At 40.3% G+C, this 22,909-nt stretch overlaps 1 protein-coding gene across 3 annotated transcripts; it reads right to left on the bottom strand.

Annotated features, from left to right (window-relative positions):
- Positions 1-1,029: 1,029 nt before the first annotated feature.
- TRIB2 (tribbles pseudokinase 2) lies at positions 1,030-22,697 on the bottom strand. 3 transcript variants are annotated; one of them, XM_034766530.1, is made up of 4 exons: positions 22,569-22,696; positions 21,098-21,737; positions 16,805-17,097; positions 1,030-3,403 (listed from the first exon to the last, which is right to left on the bottom strand). In XM_034766530.1, the coding sequence occupies exons 2-4, from the start codon at positions 21,365-21,367 to the stop codon at positions 2,935-2,937; spliced, it is 1,032 nt and encodes a 343-aa protein (XP_034622421.1). In that variant the 5' UTR covers positions 21,368-21,737; positions 22,569-22,696; the 3' UTR covers positions 1,030-2,934. The 3 variants fall into 3 exon arrangements, with proteins under 3 accessions (XP_034622421.1, XP_034622420.1, XP_034622422.1); XM_034766529.1 differs by having other exon boundaries at positions 21,098-22,697; XM_034766531.1 differs by lacking the exon at positions 21,098-21,737 and having other exon boundaries at positions 22,569-22,692.
- Positions 22,698-22,909: the final 212 nt, after the last annotated feature.

Genomic DNA, 22,909 nt, shown 5'->3' with positions numbered 1-22,909 from the left:
AGAGACACCCCCGCACACACACGTACTTCCCCAAATCTCCTTTTCTGTGCGGGATCACAATCTGCTTTTTCCTATAAAGCACATTTATTGTAGGAGTTTGATTTTAAAGAGTTTCAAGTCATTTAAACTTTGGCTGCAGACACTCAAATCATTTAAAAGCTAATTTCTTCAAGAGTTTCCACATATTAATGACATTGTAGGATGGCATTACGAAGATCAATTTGTATTTCTCAAACAACAACCACCCAGCATATAAGATGTGTGCCAGAAAATAAACTAGGATGAACCAGCATGGTACAGAATTAGCCAACATGATATTAATGGCTGTAATATGCACCAAGGAGTGGATTTTCACTGAATGTACCATTATTTTGAAGCATTACTCTAAACGTGAACGCTGGGCTAGCAGTGGCTCTTCACGCTAGCAGACATGCCCAGAACAGAATGCTTTTTTCAGAACCCTGCACTATTTTTTACATAAAAGCTCAGATTTCAACACCCTTACTTGCACACCCTGAATTGCACCTTCCACTGAGATCAACTGAAGCATTTGAGGAGTAAAGTACTAATAAACATGAGTAAGGGTATGAGACTCAAGCGCAAAACAAAGACAGTGCTTTCCTCAGCCCTGGCTTTAGCTCCTCTGGTATGGAATTTAGGGGTACCATGACATGTTGGACTTTGGTAATTATCAGTATTTCCTCTGGACTTGAGGAGCAAGATAGCACATTCATCCTGCAAAGAAATTAAATTGTCTCACTGGAGAAGCATAACTCTCATTAATGGAAGCTATTCAGGTGCACCAAGAGGAAACTGTCTTATCCTGACATCCTAACAGGCCTCAAGAAAACTAATTTCATTTACAGAAGTAACACTGACATTTAGGTCTGAAGACTTAAGGGTTCTCTGATAAGTAAAGACAGGCCTCAAATAGCTTAACAGCAGCAGTTTGGAGATAAGCTAAATTATGAGAAATGGGCAAGATTGCTGCAGAAGTGTGGAACATAAAAAAAATCCTTCACAACATGGTTTAGTTAAATATGCACAATTTTATTTATTGAAGAGATTAGGACAAAAACATTAAACCAAATACATGACAAAGCACCAGAGGCAGTAAAACCCCACCATGCACATCACCAATCTTTCCTCCTACAAGGTACTTATAAAATTAAAATAAAAAAAAAAAAAGTCCTTCTTGACACAGCACCATCTTCAGAGTGTAAAAACATTACTCCCTTTATAGTCTTAGTTACCAAAATAGAACCAAGGCAGGTCAGCTGCAGCTAACTTCATCTTTTGATAAAGGCCCGTGAAACATCTTCGAGAGTGGGACCGTAACTTCCCTGCAGGGCAGGCAAATAGCATCCATACGTCAAATGCCAAGCAGCTGTACGCACATGCCACATACTATAATTGAGCACAAATTCAAGTAACATTTACATACTACAGAGTCCACATGTACCTACCCAAAAAACATGACCACTTCACAAAACGTATACAGGCAGTAATATCAGAACAACTGAGGTACTGGAAACACAAATATTTATGCCAAGAGATTTCAATATCATACAGCAATATAAAAGCAGTAATTAAAAACATTTGCCAGTCTAAATCAAATAAAGCCATCTAGAAAAAAAAAAAAAGCTAAATAAAAAGTTATTCAGGGACAGAAATACCTGAACAGAAAAGAAATGTGTTAACTACAGCATGTAACATGTCATCCCAAGTCAACCCGTAATTGAAGTACTGGCTTAATACATCACTACTGTGACATTTTCTTCAATAAATAGAGTAAGTCTTGACAATACAAAAGGTGCATATTACTGCGTATGTTTCGGGAGAAGTATCCATATAATAATAATGTTCAGCTTATTAATACCCTTTTATTTCTTATTCAGGGCATAACAAAATAACCCCCCAAAAACAAAGAAATAGAACAGTTGCCTTCGCAAGCGGAATTCAAAAGAAAAATGTTAATGTTTTTCTTCAATAAAGAGCCCCCTATTTACATGTGGGCCAGTCAGTTAAACAAAAGCTTGGTTCTGAATCTAGAACTGATGCAAGGGCTTTCTGCCCTCTACAGTCACATACGTGCAGCATGGCAAACATGGCAGCCAGTATTTCAAACCCTTTTAAAAATAACATAGGTTTTCTTTTCTTCTTTTACTATGATAGCAGTAATGCATCTGGAAGTTTGAGTAATAATAGCTTCCTGCAACAAACCATTTGACACAAAACAGAACAGCTTGTTAAATGACAGTTACTTCCCCTTAAGGGAACAAAGCATTAAAATGTCATTTCCTGACAAGAATATTAAGTAGTATATTTAGAAGAAATATGAGTTGAAAATAGCTATCAAGAGACATGAACTGAACTTTTGTTTATTTTTTTAGCACCCACTTTTCATGTCTATGTGCATCTAATTTTTTCTTAAATGAATCCCGTTAATTATTAGACATCAGATTTTAAAAAAAAAATATTAGCCAATTGTACTTTCCCTGAATAATGGCTGAAGTTAAATATTTAACAGTGCGATGCCAAGATGCGTGTTGAGGCAAAAAGTTTCTCTACTTGTTGTGAACTGCAACTATTTTAATGAAACAGAAATAGGAGTGATACAGCTGCACTGGAATTGGCATGTGCAGTCAGTCTCCTTGGCTCCAAAAGGTGAGAAGCTACAATTGCTTCATGCTGCCTTCCCCCCCCTCCAAATCAATCTAACCTGATAGCAAGGCTCCCTCCCCCCCAAATCTGTCCCCATGCTACATTTGTTATATTAGCTCCTTGTGGAGATTCCTTCTCAAACCAAGGAACTCCAAGTGTCTTTTGCTACCAAGCTAGGCTGATGCAGGATGTGATTTAACACGGTCAGGAAGGACTCCTTCATGTGGCCATCTCTAGGTCATTGTACCTTCTGAACACCAGTCTTCGTGCTCAGTTAAAGAATGGGTCCAAATCTTCTTCCATGTTGACATCAGGCACCAGCTGATCTGATACTTCCTTAGCACCGTATCCCGAATTAGAGACATTAAAATCTGTAGAAAACCAGGGATGGTCCAGAATTTCCTGTGAAGTCAGCCGTTCCGATGGCTCCCGGCGCAGTATGCTACGTATAAGGCATTTTGCCTTGGGGGACAGAGTCTCTGGAATGTTAAATTGCCCACGACGGATCTTGCTGAAGAGAGAACTAGGCTCAATGTCATGGAAAGGATAGCGACCAACTAACATGGTGTAAAGCATGACACCTAGACTCCATACATCTGCTGCTTTGCCAGAGTAGCTACCATTTGTGTTCAAGATCTCTGGACTCACATAGGCCGGGCATCCATGCTTATCAGAAAGAGAGTCATCGTTTCCTCGTAAAATATATGCATCTTCTAGACTTTCCAATTTTACTCTAGTCCTGAAGGGCAAGAAAACAGAGGCAACCATTAAACCCACTGATGAATACCAGACTATTGCAGTTACATAATTATGATAATAGTACGTCAGAAAAATCAATAATCCTAAAAAGGTGCATCAGTTTGGAATCCCCATTCTTAGGCTAAGATTTCCTTTATTTATAGTAACATGTGCATTGTCTCTTCCCTCCCACTTAGACATTTGATTTTATTAAGAGAATAAATATAACCCCAATCATACGCGCCTACACTTTCTGGTAACAGTAAGGCATGTCTGAGAAGTCACTCCAGAGGAGCTCTTGCTAAAGGAGTATGGTGGAGTCTTTCATTGCCAAGTTCACTAAGATTGTAACAAACAAACGGGAGTGGGGTGTGTTTTAGTTTGTTCTTGTGGCATTGATTCTTCCCCTTTCATTATGCAAGTTAGGGTGGTTTCTTTGTTTCCAGAGGGAAATTACCCAGTTCATTGAAAGTCAGGAGATAGCTTCTAGCTTATGAAAACTAGAGAATTTTTTTTTATTGCAAATTGACTACAGTTTTCAGATGAAGCATTTACAGTCTGTGTCTGGTGAAGTGACATCTGAAAGAGGATAAAGCCCATAATCAAGGAGCAGCTGGTACAGTAATAATCTACTTGCAGGAGAACACAGCCTTTTCCTCACATAGACCACAAAGGTACATACCAGCTAAGGGCTACAGTACAGCTCCCTTATTCACACTGGTGAGCAGGCACTCACATTAGTTCCACTGAAGTCAACTGAAATAATGAAGTCACAATCTCACCTTAAAATATCTTTTCTCTTTAACCCCAACACACAATACAGGAAGAATGAACTATACAAATAAAATGTAAGTCTTCCCAAACATTCCTTTAAATGGCATCACATTAGCTAGGTATGTTAAAATGGTATTTAACAGATTAAAACAAGACTATCCTGCTTAGGGGAATCAAGAGAAATAAGGCAATACAGTTCTTTGTGATGGACAGATTCACAAAAAACGATTTTCAGCATGACCGTAGAAATGGCGTATCTAGATTGGAAGCTCTTCATGTCTGAAGTGTCATGCACTTGTTAGCACAATGCAAGAATAATCTTGGCAGTGGCAAATTCTCTTCTTTTATTTCAAACTAAAGTGAAAAATGACTCCAAGCTTCCTTGTTACATTACTATATTAGTTCAGTCTAACGATACATATCTATATAGCATTTAAAATTGAGATCCCTTTTCACTGACAGAGGGGACACTGACACTAGTTACCCTTTAGTCTATAGATTTTATTCGCCAGTAATGACAGTTATTTTAGGAACAATTTTAGTGTAATGCAAGCACATTGGAATCCTTCTTCTCTGAATGGAAAAGAAGTGTGACATTTATCAGGATTTTCTTTTATGAGACAGAGTGTTCAATGTAAAACATTCACATCAGGGATCATAACCCAACATTGGCTAATATGGTCCTAGTCTCTTTTCATCATTGATCTATGTGCTGTGCCCCTGGTAGGCCCCAGGACCAGAACAGGCCCTGTATAAGACAGTATTCCAAAACCATAAATTCACAGATTGGGCTGTGAATAGACTGCAAGCCACAGCCCCTCATATTAAACAAGGTGCTTTCTAAAGTATTAGGACAAAAAACGGGAGTCCTATTTCTTAAATGTTTACTGAGGAGAACTTTGCTTGGGCTTGAGTAGTAAAGGCAAGCGTGACCCACGTTGGCTTTAGAACTGGATCCAGGACAGCTCAGGGCTATATCTGTAGAACCAATCGTGGTATTCTGTTGTAAAGTGCTATATAGCAGACCGCTCTATAAACTCTCCAACCACCCTCAGACCATTTCGACATCTAGAGACATTTACTAGTCGAGGTCAAAGCCCTTTTGGCAACGTGCCTTGAATAAGGAAGTCATAAATACCTAATTCAGAATTCCTGGCTCCCAAATACAGTACATAAAGGCAGCTCATACTATGATTAAATAGGCCAATGTCTTCTCCCTAAGTGCATAGTGATGGGATGTGTGCCACGCATCAGCCTCCTGATTAACTACCCATTGCCGGCTTATAGACACCTCTGCTGGCGATGGACAGGCAACCAACCTTTAGAACTCCAAACAATAATCTACTGCAGTTATACTTCACACAGGAAAAGTTACAAGATCACGGTCAACTTCCTTCTGTGTCAAATTCAGAACCTCTTTATGCACAAAAGGGCTGAAGAGGGAAGCGGACTAAGAATGCTGGGAGGATTTCCTCTGCAATCCTAAATATACACTTGTTCCTCTATCTACACAGGAGAATAGAAAAGGAGGGAAGATGAGAGAGGAGAGAGAAAAGGACAAAGGAGAGGAGAGAAAAGCACAGGGCAAAGTGGGACTGAAACTGAAGGCAGAGACATGAGTGGTGGTCCCAGTACTGCAGCCTGTCACATTTTCCACCAAGATGTAGAGCAGAGTTATTCAGATGTGCACTTCGGTCACTAAACTGCCAAGCAGTAAAGCCATCAGTTCACTTTTGTTAACTAACAGAGTAAAATACACACCCCCACATACACAGAGGCTGGAGAGGAGTATTCTATTTATAAACAACTTGTGGGAGGGAATCCAACACATGCACTCCCTCCTATGTATTTCCCTGTGCTGTTGACACTCAGATGGTATTTATTCCCTTATCATACTTTACATTTCCAATAGAGCTATGGATTAAAAAGGAAAAAGACAGACTAGCGAGTATTTTTGTGTTTGTTTGTTTTTTTAAATTTTAAAACCAAGTTATTTGAATTCCCAAGCATTTATGTTCTTGTGACTGAGTGGTGCCGTACAAAACTGACACCGTGGGACCAGAAAGACTGCTCCTCTCCCTTCAAAAATATTTGATTCCTAAGGAATCCAATGAGAGAAGAGGCTTCCTTTTGTTATAAAAGCAAGCAATGCACACACACACACACACACACACACACAGGAAATGGAAAACCTTACTATGACCTTGAGCCTTATGCAAGGTGCCCTGCATTACAGGATCAAGCCCTATATGCATGCTATTGCAAGTTTGGTTTAAGCCAGTAAACTGAAGAGCAGCTGGCCATTTTTTGCTTGCTCCACTGTAATCTGTGAGTGAATAAAGCAAACAGCCATGTTTTCATCCTTCTGAACAGAGTGGACTTTAAACACAAACAGACCACCCCCAATCTTTTTTATATAGATTTTACAAACACACACAAACACTCACTCTTTTTTATTTATGGATTAAATAAAGCAAGGAAATGGTGGTCTTGCTAGAGGCAGTGTTTCAGTGAAGGTGATCACTAAACATGCAAGCTAGTATATTTGCATTTCACTTTGTATAAAACTAGTAGCTTGCTTTCTTAAGCTCTTACACATCAGGTGCACTGACTATAAATTAGTACCTACTCACATACCATGAACTGCTTGGACATTTTAGTTAGCTAGGTTGCTTTTGTGAAAGATCCCTAAGACTAGCATAAACTTACAACGATGAAACATTTTCACCTATTGGGGAACAACATTAAGGGTATGGGGAAACCAATCCTGTTGTAAAGCTGTCTACACTCAGACACAGAACATGTGCAGGTATTTCCAAACGCTTTAGATGCCAAGACCCATATTCAATGAATTCAGTGGAGAAAAGAGAGAAACCCGACCTCCTTAGTGCTTAAAGCAATGGAGAAAAATAACCTGGCCTTCATTTTCAGAAGTGAGAAGTGATTTTGGATGCCTCCGTTTTGGAGTGTCTAACTTAAAACATTTGATTTTCAGAAGGCATGAGTACTCGCCCTTTTAAGGCACGTCACATTAGCAATTTTGGGCTGTCCAGTCATTCCTGAAAATGTAGGTTTCTGCATAAAGGGTGGGAAAGTCATCCAGTTTCAGAGTAAATAGACAAGCCTAAATTTGATTCTTAGCAGGCAAGAGACACGCTAGAGCAATTATTTTAAAATTAATTCATGATCAGTTTTGAAACTCTTCACATTGTGCTGTTACCAATTTGGAATAAAAGAAAATTAAAAAATTAATTTTGCAGTTAAAATCCTTCCTTTCTCCCAATAAATCCACTAATGACAGAAGTAGGAACAGTGTTTAAACATTACTATAGGAATGGCTGATGCAAAATTAATCCCTAAAGTTCAGATGTACACAACTGGCAAAGCCGGATGAGAGTCACTTTATACATATACTGTAGTGCAACAAAGACTTTTGTGAAGGCCTGCATAATTACAGTACATAATTTCAAGTTTTAATGCAGAGACTGAATAAGCACTTGGAAAAAGAACATTATGCATCTATCAGATCATTGATAAAACACTGCATTAGCCTAATGCATTAAAAAAATACAACCCTGAATCAAGGCTATTTAAAAAGGGGAAGCTATTCTGCCTATGAATGCTTTCCCATTACTGGTGAATGAAACCACAGAAGTGCAATCAGAGGGCAGCAGTGGTACTCAGACGGGAAATGCGTCTTTGTCCCCATAGAAACCGTCAGGGAAACCCATGAAAAACAATACCACTCTGAATTTCTTATCAATATGCCATTCATTACTTGACTGCATTAAGACTGTGCTCTTCAGTAATGTAACAAAACCTGATCAATTAAACCTCTTCTAGAAGATTCTTCAATGTAACCTCCTGAGTTGGCATCAGTTCCTGGCAGACAGCTTTGTTATCATACAGCCTACACTTTTTCACAGTGATTCACATTATTCCTCCCTGCAGAGTTTGGGGATTACTGACAAATTACTACACTGCCTTTTAACACACAGAAGCCAGGGCCACAAAAACTCTGCAATCACATTCTAGCTTCACTCATGTTCTCCAAAAAGCAAACAATTTCCAGAACTACAATCAGTGGAATTATTCAGAGGCCTCAAAGCTCTATAGTTAGGAAGGCCATGCGTGAACTGAAGGGGTGATTAGTACAGCATCTGTTTCTTATATTTCTCCAATACAGTGTATACGGAAAGTGACTTCTTGGCTGCAGCAGCTCAACGTAGCGTGAACATTTTAGGAACATAGGGACTGCAATACTGCACCAGACCAGTGGTCCACCAGTAGCCAATACCAGCTGCTTCCAAGAAAGGGGCAAGAAACTACTCTCCCGTCTAACTTGGTAGGTACATTATCTACTTGCTAGTCAAGCATTGTTGGGAGTGGGTGTTCAGAAATGACAGTAATTTAGCCAGTAGCCCTGTGCTCCAAGAGACCAGAAAGCAATTTCTATTGTCATCTGGTCACATCTCTATAGTTATGCACTAAAGAGCAAACCAATGTCAAATGATAGTTTGTGGGGAGGAGAAAAGATTACCCCTTCCATCCTAAGACTCCTTCCTAGGTTAGACCACACACACGACAGCCACATGACCACACGTCATAGGCAACATCATTCTGGCTGTGGACAGAATGGCATTTCCTTTGGCCCCCACAGACCTGGCTCTCACTGGAGAGAGAGACTGTTGTTGAGCCATACTCTTTCCCCACTCCAGGGACAGCGACTACTCAGGCAGGATCAAGAATTGCTCCTACATAGCCAATAATCAAGTCCAATCAGGATAATTTAGTAGCAGCTCACTCTAAAAGGTAAAAATTGAGCACCAACTGACTGTGCCATCAGATTTGTGAGAAAACGCTGGCACTGTTCACTATTCTTTGTAGCGAACTGACTATTGTAAATAAGAGAAAAGAATCTCTTCTAAACAAACCAGGCCAGCAGTTTGAAGTGAACGTCTACTTTAAATACACACACTATTAAATCCTGACATTTGCTAAAGTGAGCATATAATAATTTAGTTCAAAATTCATCTCTGCTCCAAGGACCATGCTATCTTAACCAGGGCAAAGGGGACAACCCCTTCCTTCCCCCTGCCACAACTCAGCAATGGAGTGCAGAAGGGGAAGTGCTGCATTCTCAGTATTAATCCTCCTTTCCCCTATATCACAGAACCCTTTCGGTAGGGATTAGACTCCACAGTGAAGGCACAGGCTGGCAGCTCTCCAAAGGCAAGGAGCAAGGGGGGAGGTGGCTGAAACAGCGCAGCTTTGGAGGATACTTGTTACCAAAGGAATGGAAAGACTCTCCCACCACCCCACTACCATGCAGTGATGGGAACTGTGCAGATTCCCTCACCATCCTTAGATGAATGCCTCTGCAAGTGCAGACTTCAACCCAGTTGCTCAGACTCCAGGGTGAGGAGTATGGCTTAGAAATTTAGGGCCAGACCCTTAGCTGGTGTAAAGTGACATACCTCCACTGACTTCATCTGAGCTCACATCAGCCAAGAATCTGGCCCAGATTGCCCTGCATTCAGGATAGACCCAGAGGAGGGATGATATGGCCCCCACTATCTTGTTTGTACAGCATCTGAACAGAATTCCATGCAATGGTACTGTTTGTAAGTGCATGCTGCAGCAGAAGTACCTTATAATGCATCTGTCTGTGTTCTTATAGATTTAGGACACAAGACCTTCACTAAAGGGAATGTAGTTCCGGTTCTGTACCTTTCTAACTGAAGAGGATCTCAGTTTTTTTCAGTGAGGGATAAGACTTTGTTAAAAGACCACAAGGATTCCATTATTTGATAAGCATCTGGGATAAGGTGGCTATCTTCCTTAGATCGCCATTAGAGATCAATGGTTTTAAAGGCTCCACTTGCAACTCTATGCACCTGTATCCACCATGTTCTCCAGAGCCCTTTACACCAGGAGTGGAGGGAAGGAACAAAGACAGGCATTTGGTTTAGTTAAGATAGCTGTCCACAAGAAACATAAAAACGAACCCCAAGTTTACTGCCTCAGGAGACACACTAAATAAGCAACCTGATCTTCAGTGGCGCTGAGCACCGACAGCTTACACTGTGCAAAAAAGGATCTATGTAAAACAGTCTGCATTTTGAAAAACAACTAGATTTTGGGTGCTCAATTTGAGACACTTTACAAGAGGCTGGTTTTCACAAAATGCTGGGTGCTGCAGGCGGCCTGAAAATCAAGCGCCTTTCAGGTGTCTCAAGTTGGGCAACCAAAAAAACACTAGTCACTTCTGAAAATGTAGGCCATGCATATTGGCCAAATATTTATTTTGGAAAGTGAAACAAATGTCCAGTAATCAACACTTACGGGGGAGTGGGAGGGAGGGGGAATTAGTTACCATCGTCAACAAAAACCCTGTGGAAAGTCAGCAATGTAACTAGAACGTGACTGACTTGAATTCAAAACAAAATGCTGAGCACGGTCAGAATTACACAATTCATTCAGGAATTTGCTGATGCAACATTATCGCCTCAGCACAAGGTGAGAGAGAGCAGCCCTCTCAGGGAACATGGTGCACGCCACTTGCTGACTTGTCTGAAACACCCAAGAAGAGGAGTGCCAATCACAGGAGAGTGCCCATAAATGATGCTTCATTCAGTCTATGTGCTTCAAGCACAGCAGAATATGGAGGCACCTAGGCACTAAAGAGTAACAAACCCCTCAGAGAAAGGGGTGAATAGTTATGGAGGTGGGAATGATGAAAGGTGGTCTCAGGAAGTGGGAGGGAGGAAGGGGGAAAAATGCCTTCCAGGTAGGTGGGAGTGGTGCAGGTATTCCACAAGGCATGGTCAACTCCTGTTGGAGGACCCAGTCTTCTCTAATCGCTGTCTGGTCTATTTGGTGCTATCACGCTCTCCCAGAAACCAGTGCTTCAGTACTGGGATTAGAACAGCAAAGAAGACTCCTGGCTTCTATTCACAGCTTCTGCTACTCCCTCGTTTGTGACCTTGGCCAAATCACTTAACCACAATGACCACATTCACCCCTCTATAAAATGCAGAGAATAGTTACCTACCTCACAAGGACATTCTGAAGCTTAAGGTTTGTCGATTGGTTCATGGGCTCTGGCAAAAAGGCACTGTATAAACGTCTGGATCAAAAAGGAGGCTTAACAATCAAACGACACAGAGAGCAAAGGGATCATGAACCTGGCTGCTGACAGAAGTTACTTAACTGTTCTGTTTTATATTTGAAGTTTGATGAATGAGATTTACTGCCTGGGAAGACAATCCAGCTTTCCCACACACTGTCAAAGGCAAAATAATTAGAAAGAGCCTCAGTTTCTGGATTGAGATTCGCTCTATGCTTAGACCCTCCACAGTTCAAGTTACACTATTTAAGGCTACCTCTTTCCTCTCAGTTTAGGTTAACAGAGGATGATAGAGCGGCCTATAAAAGAAACCTACTTTTGTTTCTGAATCTTTATTTTAAGAAAGCTCTATTTACACAACTTCCATTGCTACAACTGAAAGCTCTTTAAACAGTTTCCCGAACTCCTAGAAAGCTTGTTTGTTCACTGTGTGTTCTAAGCAAGGTTAAAGGTTGCTAAAATCAGAATGCAACCAGCTGACTGCAACACAATTTGACAGGAGTGTGTGGGGAGGACGCACGGTGGGTGGAGGGGGGGAAGAAACAACACTGCCCGAAGTAAGAGAAATAGTCACTTAGGGCAGGTCTACCTGCCCTAAGTGACCTTAAAATACTGCAGTACCTTAAAATACTGCAGTGGGACAGCTGTGCTGCTGTAGCGCGTCAGTGAAGATGTTACTATGATAATGGGAGAGCTATTCCAATCAGCATAGTTAATCCACCTCCGGGAGAGGTGGTAGCTATGTTGACAGGAGAAGCCCTCCGGTTAACACAGCGCTGTCTACACCGGGGGCTAGGTAGGTATAACCGCATCACTCGGGGGGGTGAATTTTTCATGCCCCGAGTGACGTAATTATACCAAATGTACATTTGTAGTGTAGACCTTGCCTTAATAACCAGTAAGTATGCAGCAAATTAAATCTCTGCTCCAATTTTCTGTGGGATCCGTTTTACTGCGCTAGGATGCCAAAGAACAAAACTAAGTTACCTTAAAGCAGAATACACTAGCTCCAAGGAACTGAGCAGTTCCAGAAAAAACAAAACAAAAACTGCTCAGTGTACCAACTAAATACATATTACACTACCACAGGCTTTCTAAATGAGTGGATTGTGCTGGATGTGTTGCCTTGGCATAGGACGAAGTGTCAAGTTTATTTATTTTGATTAACTCTCACCTGCTTGCAATTTTCCATATTTACTAGAAGAATAAGGAAAAATTACAATATCTGGAATACTAACATTATTTTCATTTTCCCTCAACAATGATTAATATGCAAGGTCCTTACGCTTCAAACATTATGACAGCTAATATTTTAATATAATTAAAGTATTTAAAATGCTATAAAGAAATTAATAATTCCCTGACAGGAGAAGTGTTACCTATGTTAGGAAAGCCAATGCAAAGAGCATGCTACATACACAGACTGATTTGATTCTTAAATCTTCAATGTGGCTCCTTCTGGAACAATTATGTTTTATATAAAACTGATGAATTACTTTAATACATATACAGCAATACTGGGCATACAGCTATTTTTAGCATAGTCCAATAAAGACTCTACCATTCTCTGACATCATTCGGGGGAGGAACAGCTGGGAGAATTGCACATTTTCTCTGCCCATAGGCACAGAGTATGCTGCTAGGTCAGTTTATAGGAGAAAAATACCTCATGACATGAGCATACATAAAGCCCCACAAACCTATAAAACAACAACCTGCCTAGTGGTTTTTGCACATCTTGTGCTGTTAGTGTGTGTCAACTATTTTCGTGGTATTTTACAGCAGTCAAGTTTTTAAAAATTAAAATGTTAGGACCAGATTTTTAAAAGTGTACGGCACCCAACAGAGCTCCTAATTAGGCGCCAAAACAAACAAACAAACAAAGAGCTCGTCAGCTCCTACATGAAAGCTGAGCTGTTTTGAAAGTCTAGCCCTGAATTTTATATAGCAAAGTCACAGCTATCACTACATAAACAGATGTGCAGCTGTCCTCTAACCCGGCCTTACAAAGTGTTTCCACCCACACAGCAACATCTTAAAGGTCTTTACTTCTTCAGAGATGAGGTATGAATTTAGAAGTCTAACTCTGAAATCCCAACGTTAAGCTCAGTCCATTTCACCCTGACAATTTGTATTTAAAAAGGGTAAATTAAATGCAAAAAAACTTATGTTAAATAAAACAGTTAGATTGCATAGTTCAAGTCAGAAAACGCAAAAGTACTATTTATTGTACTCTACCATAACATTACCCTGACTACAGTGCATATCTGTATATTTCATAGAATTCAATTAACAATGCTCAAATACATAGGCTCTCAAAGCTGGATAAATTAACACAGCTGTAAGACCCTAGGGCCGGATTTGCAGAAGTGCTAAGCCCCCCAAACTCCAAATGAAGTTGACAGATGTAATAACTACTGGGGGAAAATAAATCTATCACTCTTCCCATTTTTGGTTTAATTTGAACTGTGCAACAGTAATTTTAGATTGCAAGGTCTTTAAAACTGAATCCTAAGCACAACATGTGCATACTAGAGAGAGTGTGAAACTTAATGCACCATCACATTCTAGCTTTGCTTTAGGATATCACCAGATTGCCATTAATGGAATTAGGGCTCAAACCTATGATGTGCTGAGCACCGTCAACTGCCACTGAGGTCAGTGGGAGTTAAGGGCACTCAATGCACCTTGCTGGATTGAAACCCTATATCCTTCTAATTTACAGCTGTTATATAGGTTCAGAAAGGGTAAGAAAGGTTCTAAATGTGCATGTTTTTAATATAACTTCAAATGTTAGGACTTGGTTACTTATTCCTAGACATCATTAGACCCAAAGAAGAGAGTAGGCACTAAGAAACCCTGAAATTGATTTTTTTTTTTAATGAATTTGAACTATTTCTGAAGAATACATAGATTTATTGATTTGGTTTGGGAGAGGAGAGGACAGGAGAGGAGAGGAGAGAAGCCCAATTTATTCAGCAGGCATACAATTTTACACTTTAAAAAAAAAAAATTGCTTCCTCCTACTTCCTGGTTCATTACAAATGTCACAGACAGCAGTAATCTGCGACACCCAAAATACCATGCATTCCAAGCAGACTGCTGGTTTCTGTGATGATGTTTCTCAGAATGCAACATCACAAGCAGTACCAGCCTTGTTGAAATGCCTGGTATTTTGGATGTCACCGAATGACGCACTCTACATCTTCTTCAGTGAACTAGTAAGTTGCAAGAAGATTTTACAGAGAGTACATACAGCAGCAGCAGATTGAAAGTGATAATTGATTGCTTTCTGATGGTTTGGAGCATGTGAAGAAAAATAAAAATAGAAGCTAGTTCTTCTATTTCTGCCTTTCACTATCTGTTTCACCTGACTGTGTCTCAATTTGTTCAGATGAGAAATGGTTTGTAAATAGTTTAATGTTTGTAAATCACTCTGACACACCTGGATGAAAATTAATTTTCTTGTTACTGGCTTAAAAATAACAAGCAACAGCCATTTAACCTCTAAGCATATGGTATTTTAAAAATCAGAAGAAACATTCTCTTTTAGTTAATAATTGATTGAGTTTTGACTCTCCAATTAATGTTAACAATAAAGCAGTGCTATTGTAGCACATACCTATACTTTGGCCTTGTGCCTTATGATGTAGTCAAATCTTTGGAAATCCTGCACTAAATGCTTCCCAAGGGCAAAGTTCCATAGTAAATCTGCTCCCATTGATCAACACCCACTGACTACAATATATAACCACACATGTTGTGAGCATATACTATATTCTCTGTGCTAAATTTTTTTATTAAGAGTAAAAATGACATTGCCAATTTAAAACATTAAGTTTTCTTACCATATTTCTAAACCAAGTCTCTATGTGCTATCATGATATAAATATTTATTAATAATAAAATTAACAGAGAGAATTGCAAAAACCCGATTGTTTCCATTTTGCACTTATCTCAGACTGGGCACAATGTTAATCATTAGTGCTCCTTTCCCTTAAGCTCCCAGTGATGGAGCTTCTAGGTCTTATGTATTGCAGTGGAGGAGAAAATGGGGAAGAGCTATTTGTTTCTAAATAACTGTTTATATGGGAATTAAATACGAAAATATTTGTTTGTCTTAGGTTTTACTAAAAGCCTGTATCTATTTAACTTTGAGTTTTAAGTTGACAGTACCCATAAAACTAAATTAGAAAAAGAGAAAGTTTCTATTCCTCATGGTTGAGAAGAAATTTCCAAATCTGAATTGATGCAGCACTGTCTTCCTCAGCCTGCAGACAACTCAACAGAATCACGGGACTGGGAGGTTAGAGAAAGAGAAAACTTAGACGTGACTCTTGTGTGGAGAAAGAGAACTCCCTCTCTCTCTCCCAGGAACCAGCTAAAGGACTTCAAACTGATCAGAAGTCTATCAGCCATGGCTGATTTGAACAAGGAAGCTCCCAAACAGGGTCAAGACCAGCCTACTGGGAAGAACACCCCCACACACACTGTTTCCAGCAGCTGGGGATGAGGGCTGCACTTCTCAGCAGATTGTTGTCTCTATGCCTTTTTGGTGTGGCCCCTCCATCTTTTGGGTCAGCCTGCAGCTAAGTAGGCATAAATCCTCTGCGTGAAAGAAAGAAGGGGGGGGGAGAGGGAAATGCAACCCCAAAACAATACACATCATAAAAAAGGAAAGAAAAGCACAAAGCTCCACCTCTTTCCATTCCCTTTTATTTTAAATTCTTTGATGGTCACCTTCAAGTTTAATATTTCTCCCATGTTCCACACTGCTCCAGCAGGACTCAATGATGTCACTACCGAAATGCAGGATGGAACACAATTAATGGGAACTGGTAGCCACAGAGAAAGGATTCTAACCTTCAAGGGCCTGAAGTCTGCTATATCCAGAACCATCTCACCACAAAAGCAAGGAGATAGGAAGAAAAAAAAAAGTCAGTTCTCTAAAACCAGCAGCACTATCACTGCACTCTCCTTGCCACCTCTGGTCCATAAATGGTATTAACAATGCTGAGAGTTCTCCTCAAAGAGTTCACGGTTCTTGTCAGCATCAGTCCCCCTTTCTGGTGGATCTCCTAAGGTCAAATCCCGTGAGGAGCTCAGGGCCCTGAACTCTAAGTGAAGTCAGTGGGCGCTGTGGCTGCTTAGCAACTTTGAAGATCAGGCCTCATGAATCTGAAAGCTGAGCACTCAAAAGTTGACACACCCAACCACCATAGACCTTTTATGTAAATGCTGGCCACGCAGGAAGTCTGTGCCACAAACAAGAGAAAAACAGACCTCCCAGTGCAGTGCCTTAACCATTAAGCCAATTCTTCCCTCCTCCTCTCTTAGGAATGGGCAGCAACTTTAGTCTCCAAATCCTACAGATCTTGGGGGATCTGCCACAGGCCTCTGCACACTCTTAACCTAGAATTTGTTGGCTGTAGAAGAGCAAGGAGAGAAACTAACCCATACGAACAGCAATCCCAAGTCCAACATGCAAAAGGTTCTTACCTTTCTTCATCCTTAAAGATAAATTTTCGCAGTTTGAGATCCCGCAATACCAGTCCACCATCATGACAGTGTGCAACAGCAGAAGCTATTTGGTAGAACAGTTTGGCTGCCTCTTCTTCTTTTAGCTTCTTGCAGGTACGAACAAAAGAATGCATGTCCCCATAGCCTCTTTCAAAGAACACGTACGCTTTTGTCTCCCCAAGAATTATTTCAGTAATTTGGTTGATACTGTTGTGTCCAGGTAGACAAAAACACGGCGCTAATGACTCTTGGTAGCAACCAATATCAAATACCTAGAAAACAATGACAGTAAAACAAGGGTTAAAGATAGCATAAAAGGTACAAAGCGGTAGTTATATCTGGCACTCAGCACTGTACAGAAATTTGTTGTTGTGTATCTACATTGCTTTTACAACTCTTTTGCCATGTGTGGAATTGTCAGGTGCATTTGTGCATGGCGTTGGGGGAAAAAAACACCAGAGACTATACCTCCTTACATGGAAGGGAATGCTAAGCTAAGTAGAGGTTTTTCTCCAGAAGTAAGTGTGAATGGCTTGAAGACCCAATATGTGATTAAACCCAAATTGTAATATACATTATGGTTTGAGGGCCATAGTTATATATAAAGATGTCAGGCCTCAAAAGTATTCAAATTAACCTTCTGTTTGAAGAAATCCAACTAAGACCTCAGAGACCATGAACAGCCTGTGGAGATTTGTGCTTAAATTTTTTTTGTCAAACTAAAGCCAACAAATCTCTTTACCTATTTTACTAACTCCTTAAAGCCTTAACATTTTTTCATGTTCAAAATCAAATTTGTCACCATTAATATTGTTTACTTCCTCTTACTTATGTTCATTGCAGAGAAGAAAAATCAGAGAAGTCAGTTTCACTTTCACATTCTCAGTTTTGCAATGATTGTTTCAAAGGTTAGAAAAGCATTATGGAAATACTGGTTTTAGACTGTATACAAGCTTTCTTTTAAAAAGAAATTAAATCTTCGGGCAAATATAATTGAGTGTCCCTTTAAAAGTTGACTGTCACTTTTACAGTAAGCAGGTTATCAGTGATCTTGTGAATGGGCTATAAAAATGCATAAAGGATGCTGGGAAATCCAAATATAAAATGTTACTATAGTCTAGTGATTATGAATGAATCAGTATTTGAGTCAATTAAATAATCTAAAGCAGTGGAAAGAGTCCATAGAAAATAATGGAATGCTTACACTTTCTTACTGCAGAGCAACAGATGACAAAGAGTGTATTATATTATACTTTTATACTATTACACTGCCCCAGATGCACTGTAGGGTACAAAGGAAGGGGTGAGTGTTTCCAGCACCAGTGAAACACTATTACTGTCCAACACATTCTGGGGCGTACTGCTACTTTCATAACAGTAATCTGGTCCCACTAGAGATGCAACTGGCTACTCTTTGTATTGTTTAGTTAACAGCATTGAGAGAAGCTGGTATGTCCTTAAACCAAACTCCATTAATATGATTGCTTTTCATATCCTAGCTTGCCTCCTTTGGGGGCAATCACTGTCATTTCCTCTGAAGCTTTAAAAGCTTTTAAGACTGAAGTCTTCTGACATGGTTCAACAGCAATTTACAAAAAGCTTCTAAAACAAACTAAGGTTTTTAATGTTTCAAAGCACAGTTTTGACAAATTCCTTCTTCAGGAGAGACTCCAAGATGGCAGAACACTTGACATAATGGGCCAAAAAAATACTTACCTGTGCTGCTATACTCCATCACAGGCAACAGTCATTCAGACAGGCAGACGCCCAACTAACCCAACTCATTTTATAAGAGAGAAGATTAGCATCAAGGGGTTCTGGTGACATGATAAACCACAAAGGCAGTACTCAGGGTTTGTTGCTAAAACCCCACTGCATAATTCATTCCAGAGGGAAACTCACTGACACTTGGATCTGTGCAGAGGTCTCAAAAACTTAATAATTACCACATTAGAAGTGGTCGGAATTACTAAAAAGTAGCTGCCATAACAATGAAAAAGGACTTTCATAACCTCCCAGTATTTTAACTGTCTTCATTTGAAATACCATTTCCACAATTCTTATGCAACTGTAGTGTCCTTAAAAAAAAACACCATCAACCACCTATGTTATACTCCACAGTTCTGAGGGAACATTGATCAAGTAGGTCTCTGATGTAAGACAACAGACCATATGGGTTTTGTTTCTCTAAAGTACTATCATACTGTCACTATCCAGAAGTTTTTTTTTATAAAGGGCTTTTTTGTAGTCAACCTATGTAATATCCCTGGACTCAGTTCAACACAAGTTCAATAAACAGCAGTTTGATTTAGTTGTTAGCAAGGGGAAGTGAGCAAACACCATTGTTCAAATGCCACTGAACCCAGAAGCAACTAACGGCATTTGTAGCTAGTGGGTGCAACCAAATGGATCTGAACATCATCAGGATGTGTGTGCTATTTCACCCTATGCCCATGCAAGAAACTAGTTAAGCCTGTCTCAGTGGGATACCAGACAGTAAAACTTATTAGCTTTCTTAACAGGGAGGATATTTGTCAAATAGGAGCCATGCTACTGTAGGGTATTTTGAAGTATGTGTTAATTGAGGTAAATTTAGGAATGTGATCACTCCTCAGTTAAACTAGAGATTCAAGGCAAGTTAAATATTTTCAGGATATGGATGACAAGCAGTGGCTCACACTTATGAAGGAAATTGAATGGTGTAAAGTTTAAAAAAACCCAAGCATCTTAAGTGTATGGCTCAATGGGAAAACAAAAACAAATTCACCCTTTGAAGAACTGAAATTTTGCTGCACTTCGCCACAAATATATCCTGAAACGCTGCAATACTTGCAGCTAAGGGAGGAAAAAGCTTGCTAAAAATAGAGCACAGCAATGAAGTTACTACTGGCCATGCAAGTTTTTATATAATTTCATGCAGAGAAGCAGCAGGATACCCTTATTTCATAAGACAATGCAACTGTCCTAATATGTAGCTCTATTCTACTGTAAGGAACGGGGCTTTTATTCTAGAAATTCTATTTCAACTTGTATTTATTTTGGTAACATGATGTATGCATTTGTACAACATGCAATATCATTCAGTTTCCAAGAACAAAAGACTTCTCCCTCCCTCCCCCCTAAATAATCAAGGGTAAATTACATCTTCATTAAAATCAGGGTTTCTGACTCATAACTGAGGAGTCCATTTATATTACCCTCTGAATCAAAATCTTTTACAAATAGATGCAAGGAGTAAATTAGCACCCCCCTTGCAATATGTGCTACTCATAACTTCTTGTGAATCAAATTTAAAAGTATGCAATAACCAACAATGTTATGATCAATCCTTTGAATAATTATGAGTGTCTGGCTACTGTTCATTACACAGACAACTCAACATCAGAAATTTACAAAAGATTATTAAATGGCATAATTATATATTTTGGGGACAATACAAGCATTAAAGTGCATGTTGCCGGGTTGCAATTTGCTATACAGTCACACTACTCCTGCTTATGTGAATGAGCATAAGTCTAATGCACCAGAGACAATGAAAAATGTAACCAGTGCAGTTTAGGAACAAAGGGGAACAAAATATTCCCTCAGACTGAAAGGGAAATACATTGCTTGAGAGAGGTGCAGGCATGTGGGTTTCCTTTTCCCATGGGTCACCTTCGGATGTTAAAAGAAAATGGGGGAGGGGGGTGTTGAAAAGCAAGCAGCCTACAAAGAGTGGCTTAGGTATTTTGTCTGCTCTTCTAAAAAACGTAGGTGTACAGCTTTTATTCTTGATGAATTGTGCAACGGGGGAGGATGCTATTTGCAACCAACCTCAATAAGGAGGGCTCAGAGCTCAGCAGGATTAATTCAAGGTGGATTTTTAACCCCTTTTCAGACAAAGCGGTCTACAACCTGCAAGGGTTTCAAACTAAAGAAATAAAGTAAGACACCACAGTATCTTCAAATTAGCAGGGGGCTCCATTTTGAAGAGAGTGGGGAAGGATCAGGCTATAGCATGATCAAACTAACATTTAAACATCTTTTAAAGATGGTTCTTCCTAGTACAGTTCATCTTGGGTAGAAGGCAGCTTGGCTCCAGGCCACCGTTATAACGTGGCCATTGTCTAGAGTGAGGGGGAAAGTTACAGGGTGCCAGTTTAATTCTGTTCGTTGGGGGTTTGGTTTTATATTGATTTAACAATCGAGCTGGTCGATATTAGTTGACTATCCGATCAAATATAAATCAATACACGATCTGGTTAAAAAGATAATAATGGAGAAAGGTGTTACCTTGCAAACCAGCTCCTCTCCACTGTGCAGATGCACGGCTCGGAAAACGTGGTCTCCCTCAAGAGGCTCCAACAATAAGTATTTCCCGATGCAAGAAACGCAATGCGACAAGTTAGGAGTCTCTGGTGGGCTCGGAGAGCCTAGGTTCGGACTAAAACTCTGGCTTGGCTCGGTAGATCTTATAGACGAGAGTTCTTCAAAATCCTGGTTTTTATTCCGAGGTCTCCCATATCGCGCTATTGTGATAGGGGTTGACCTTTGTATGTTCATGGGTATTGAAAGAACCAACCAAAGTTATATACCAAACCCCTGGGTTAAGATCAGTCACTTGCCAGTCCAGCTGCAGCTGCCTTTGTGTTGTTATTAAAGGGGGTGGGTTACGTAGATTAATAGTACCAAAAATAATAACCCACAATAATATCAAAGCGATTGTTTTGCAAGCGGGTCAGCTTCAGAGCAGCGTGCTGAGAACCGTGTGATCAGAGAAAGAGGATTTAGTCGCAGGTCCTTTTGTTTCTTGTACGGCAACCGACTCGTTTGACTGTTGGATTTTGTCTTTTTTCAGAGAGCAACAAAGTAACTAATTTGAGAACGTGGAGAGCTGCAACGTTCCGTTTTCGAACGCAGCCTCGCAGGGAGACTGTAATACAAATAGAGCAAAGAGGGGGGGAAAGGAAGGGGGAGGCTGATTCGGTATCAGTCTCTGGTGCCCTGAACGCCTACTAAAATTTTTAATACGCTCAACCCCAAAAAGGTTAAGTAACGTGCTGCATAAAGGACTGGATTGTCCTTTCTCTTTCTCTCTTTTTAATACAAGGCAAAAGAAAAAAAAAAGTTGCCTACGTTTTAACTGTAGATGGCGTCTGAACCTTTCCTCTGATAGCAAGGGCTATCCAGAAATTCAACAAAAAATAGAGGGAGCATTTAACTTAAAAGAGCGGTCAGCGGCAGCAGCAGAGCCGACAAAAGATACAGTATAGCTATAAAAAAAACCCTGCACAAATACTTCGGTTTGCCTTGGATTTCTTTTTTTCCCCCTAACAGAATGAACTGCAAAAGCAAAAAACAAATGTGCACAAATATCCACACAATTATGCAACGCAAGATTTTTGTTGTTGTTTTAATCAAAGAAAAAGTGCAATCAAGGACACGATCAAGAGTCTTAGCTATCCATTGCACGAGGTTTTTTTTCGTGTGTTTTCCCGCAGGGCCTCCAAGCGCTTTAACAGAATTCACGCACAAAAGAAAGCAAAACAAACTGCAGGGAGAAAAATCCTGGCGGTTTCTTTTCTCTAGGGTCGGGGAATGTGCAAGGCGGGGGAGGAGGGGAGAAATTGCAATCACTCTCAAAAAAATATTGCAGGGATCTGATATATTTCCTAGAGGCAGGAGAAGGGGGAAGAAAGGGATGGCCGGGCCGATCCCTTTCAGCAAGACATCATCCCTCCACCATGTATTAATAGTTACTTACGTGGCTGGGATTCTCTCTCTAGCTCGCTCTATGCCTCACTACTCAATGTCAGCAGCTGCAGCAGCACAGTTACACCGTGCCCCAGTGCAAAGGCTGACTGCACAATCCCCACCGCCGCACAGCGGACTGGCTCAGAGGAGAAGCCCACCCCACAGTGAGCCGCCTCCTCATTGAGCCAAGGCACCATCAATCACAGAGCGAGCCTGCCAACCCTGCCCCCCCCCCCCCCATATCTCTTCCCTCCCCACCTCCACTCACTCTCTCACTGAATGAGCCGGTTTCAGGGTAAACAAGGTGAAATATCCTTCCGCAGCACAGGCTGTGAAATAGGAGCGTTGTAG

Source organism: Trachemys scripta, chromosome 3 (genome assembly GCF_013100865.1).
Source record: "Trachemys scripta elegans isolate TJP31775 chromosome 3, CAS_Tse_1.0, whole genome shotgun sequence".
Classification (NCBI taxonomy): domain Eukaryota; kingdom Metazoa; phylum Chordata; order Testudines; family Emydidae; genus Trachemys; species Trachemys scripta.
Note: the sequence above shows the minus strand (reverse complement) of the source record. Positions and strands in the feature narration are given on the sequence as shown.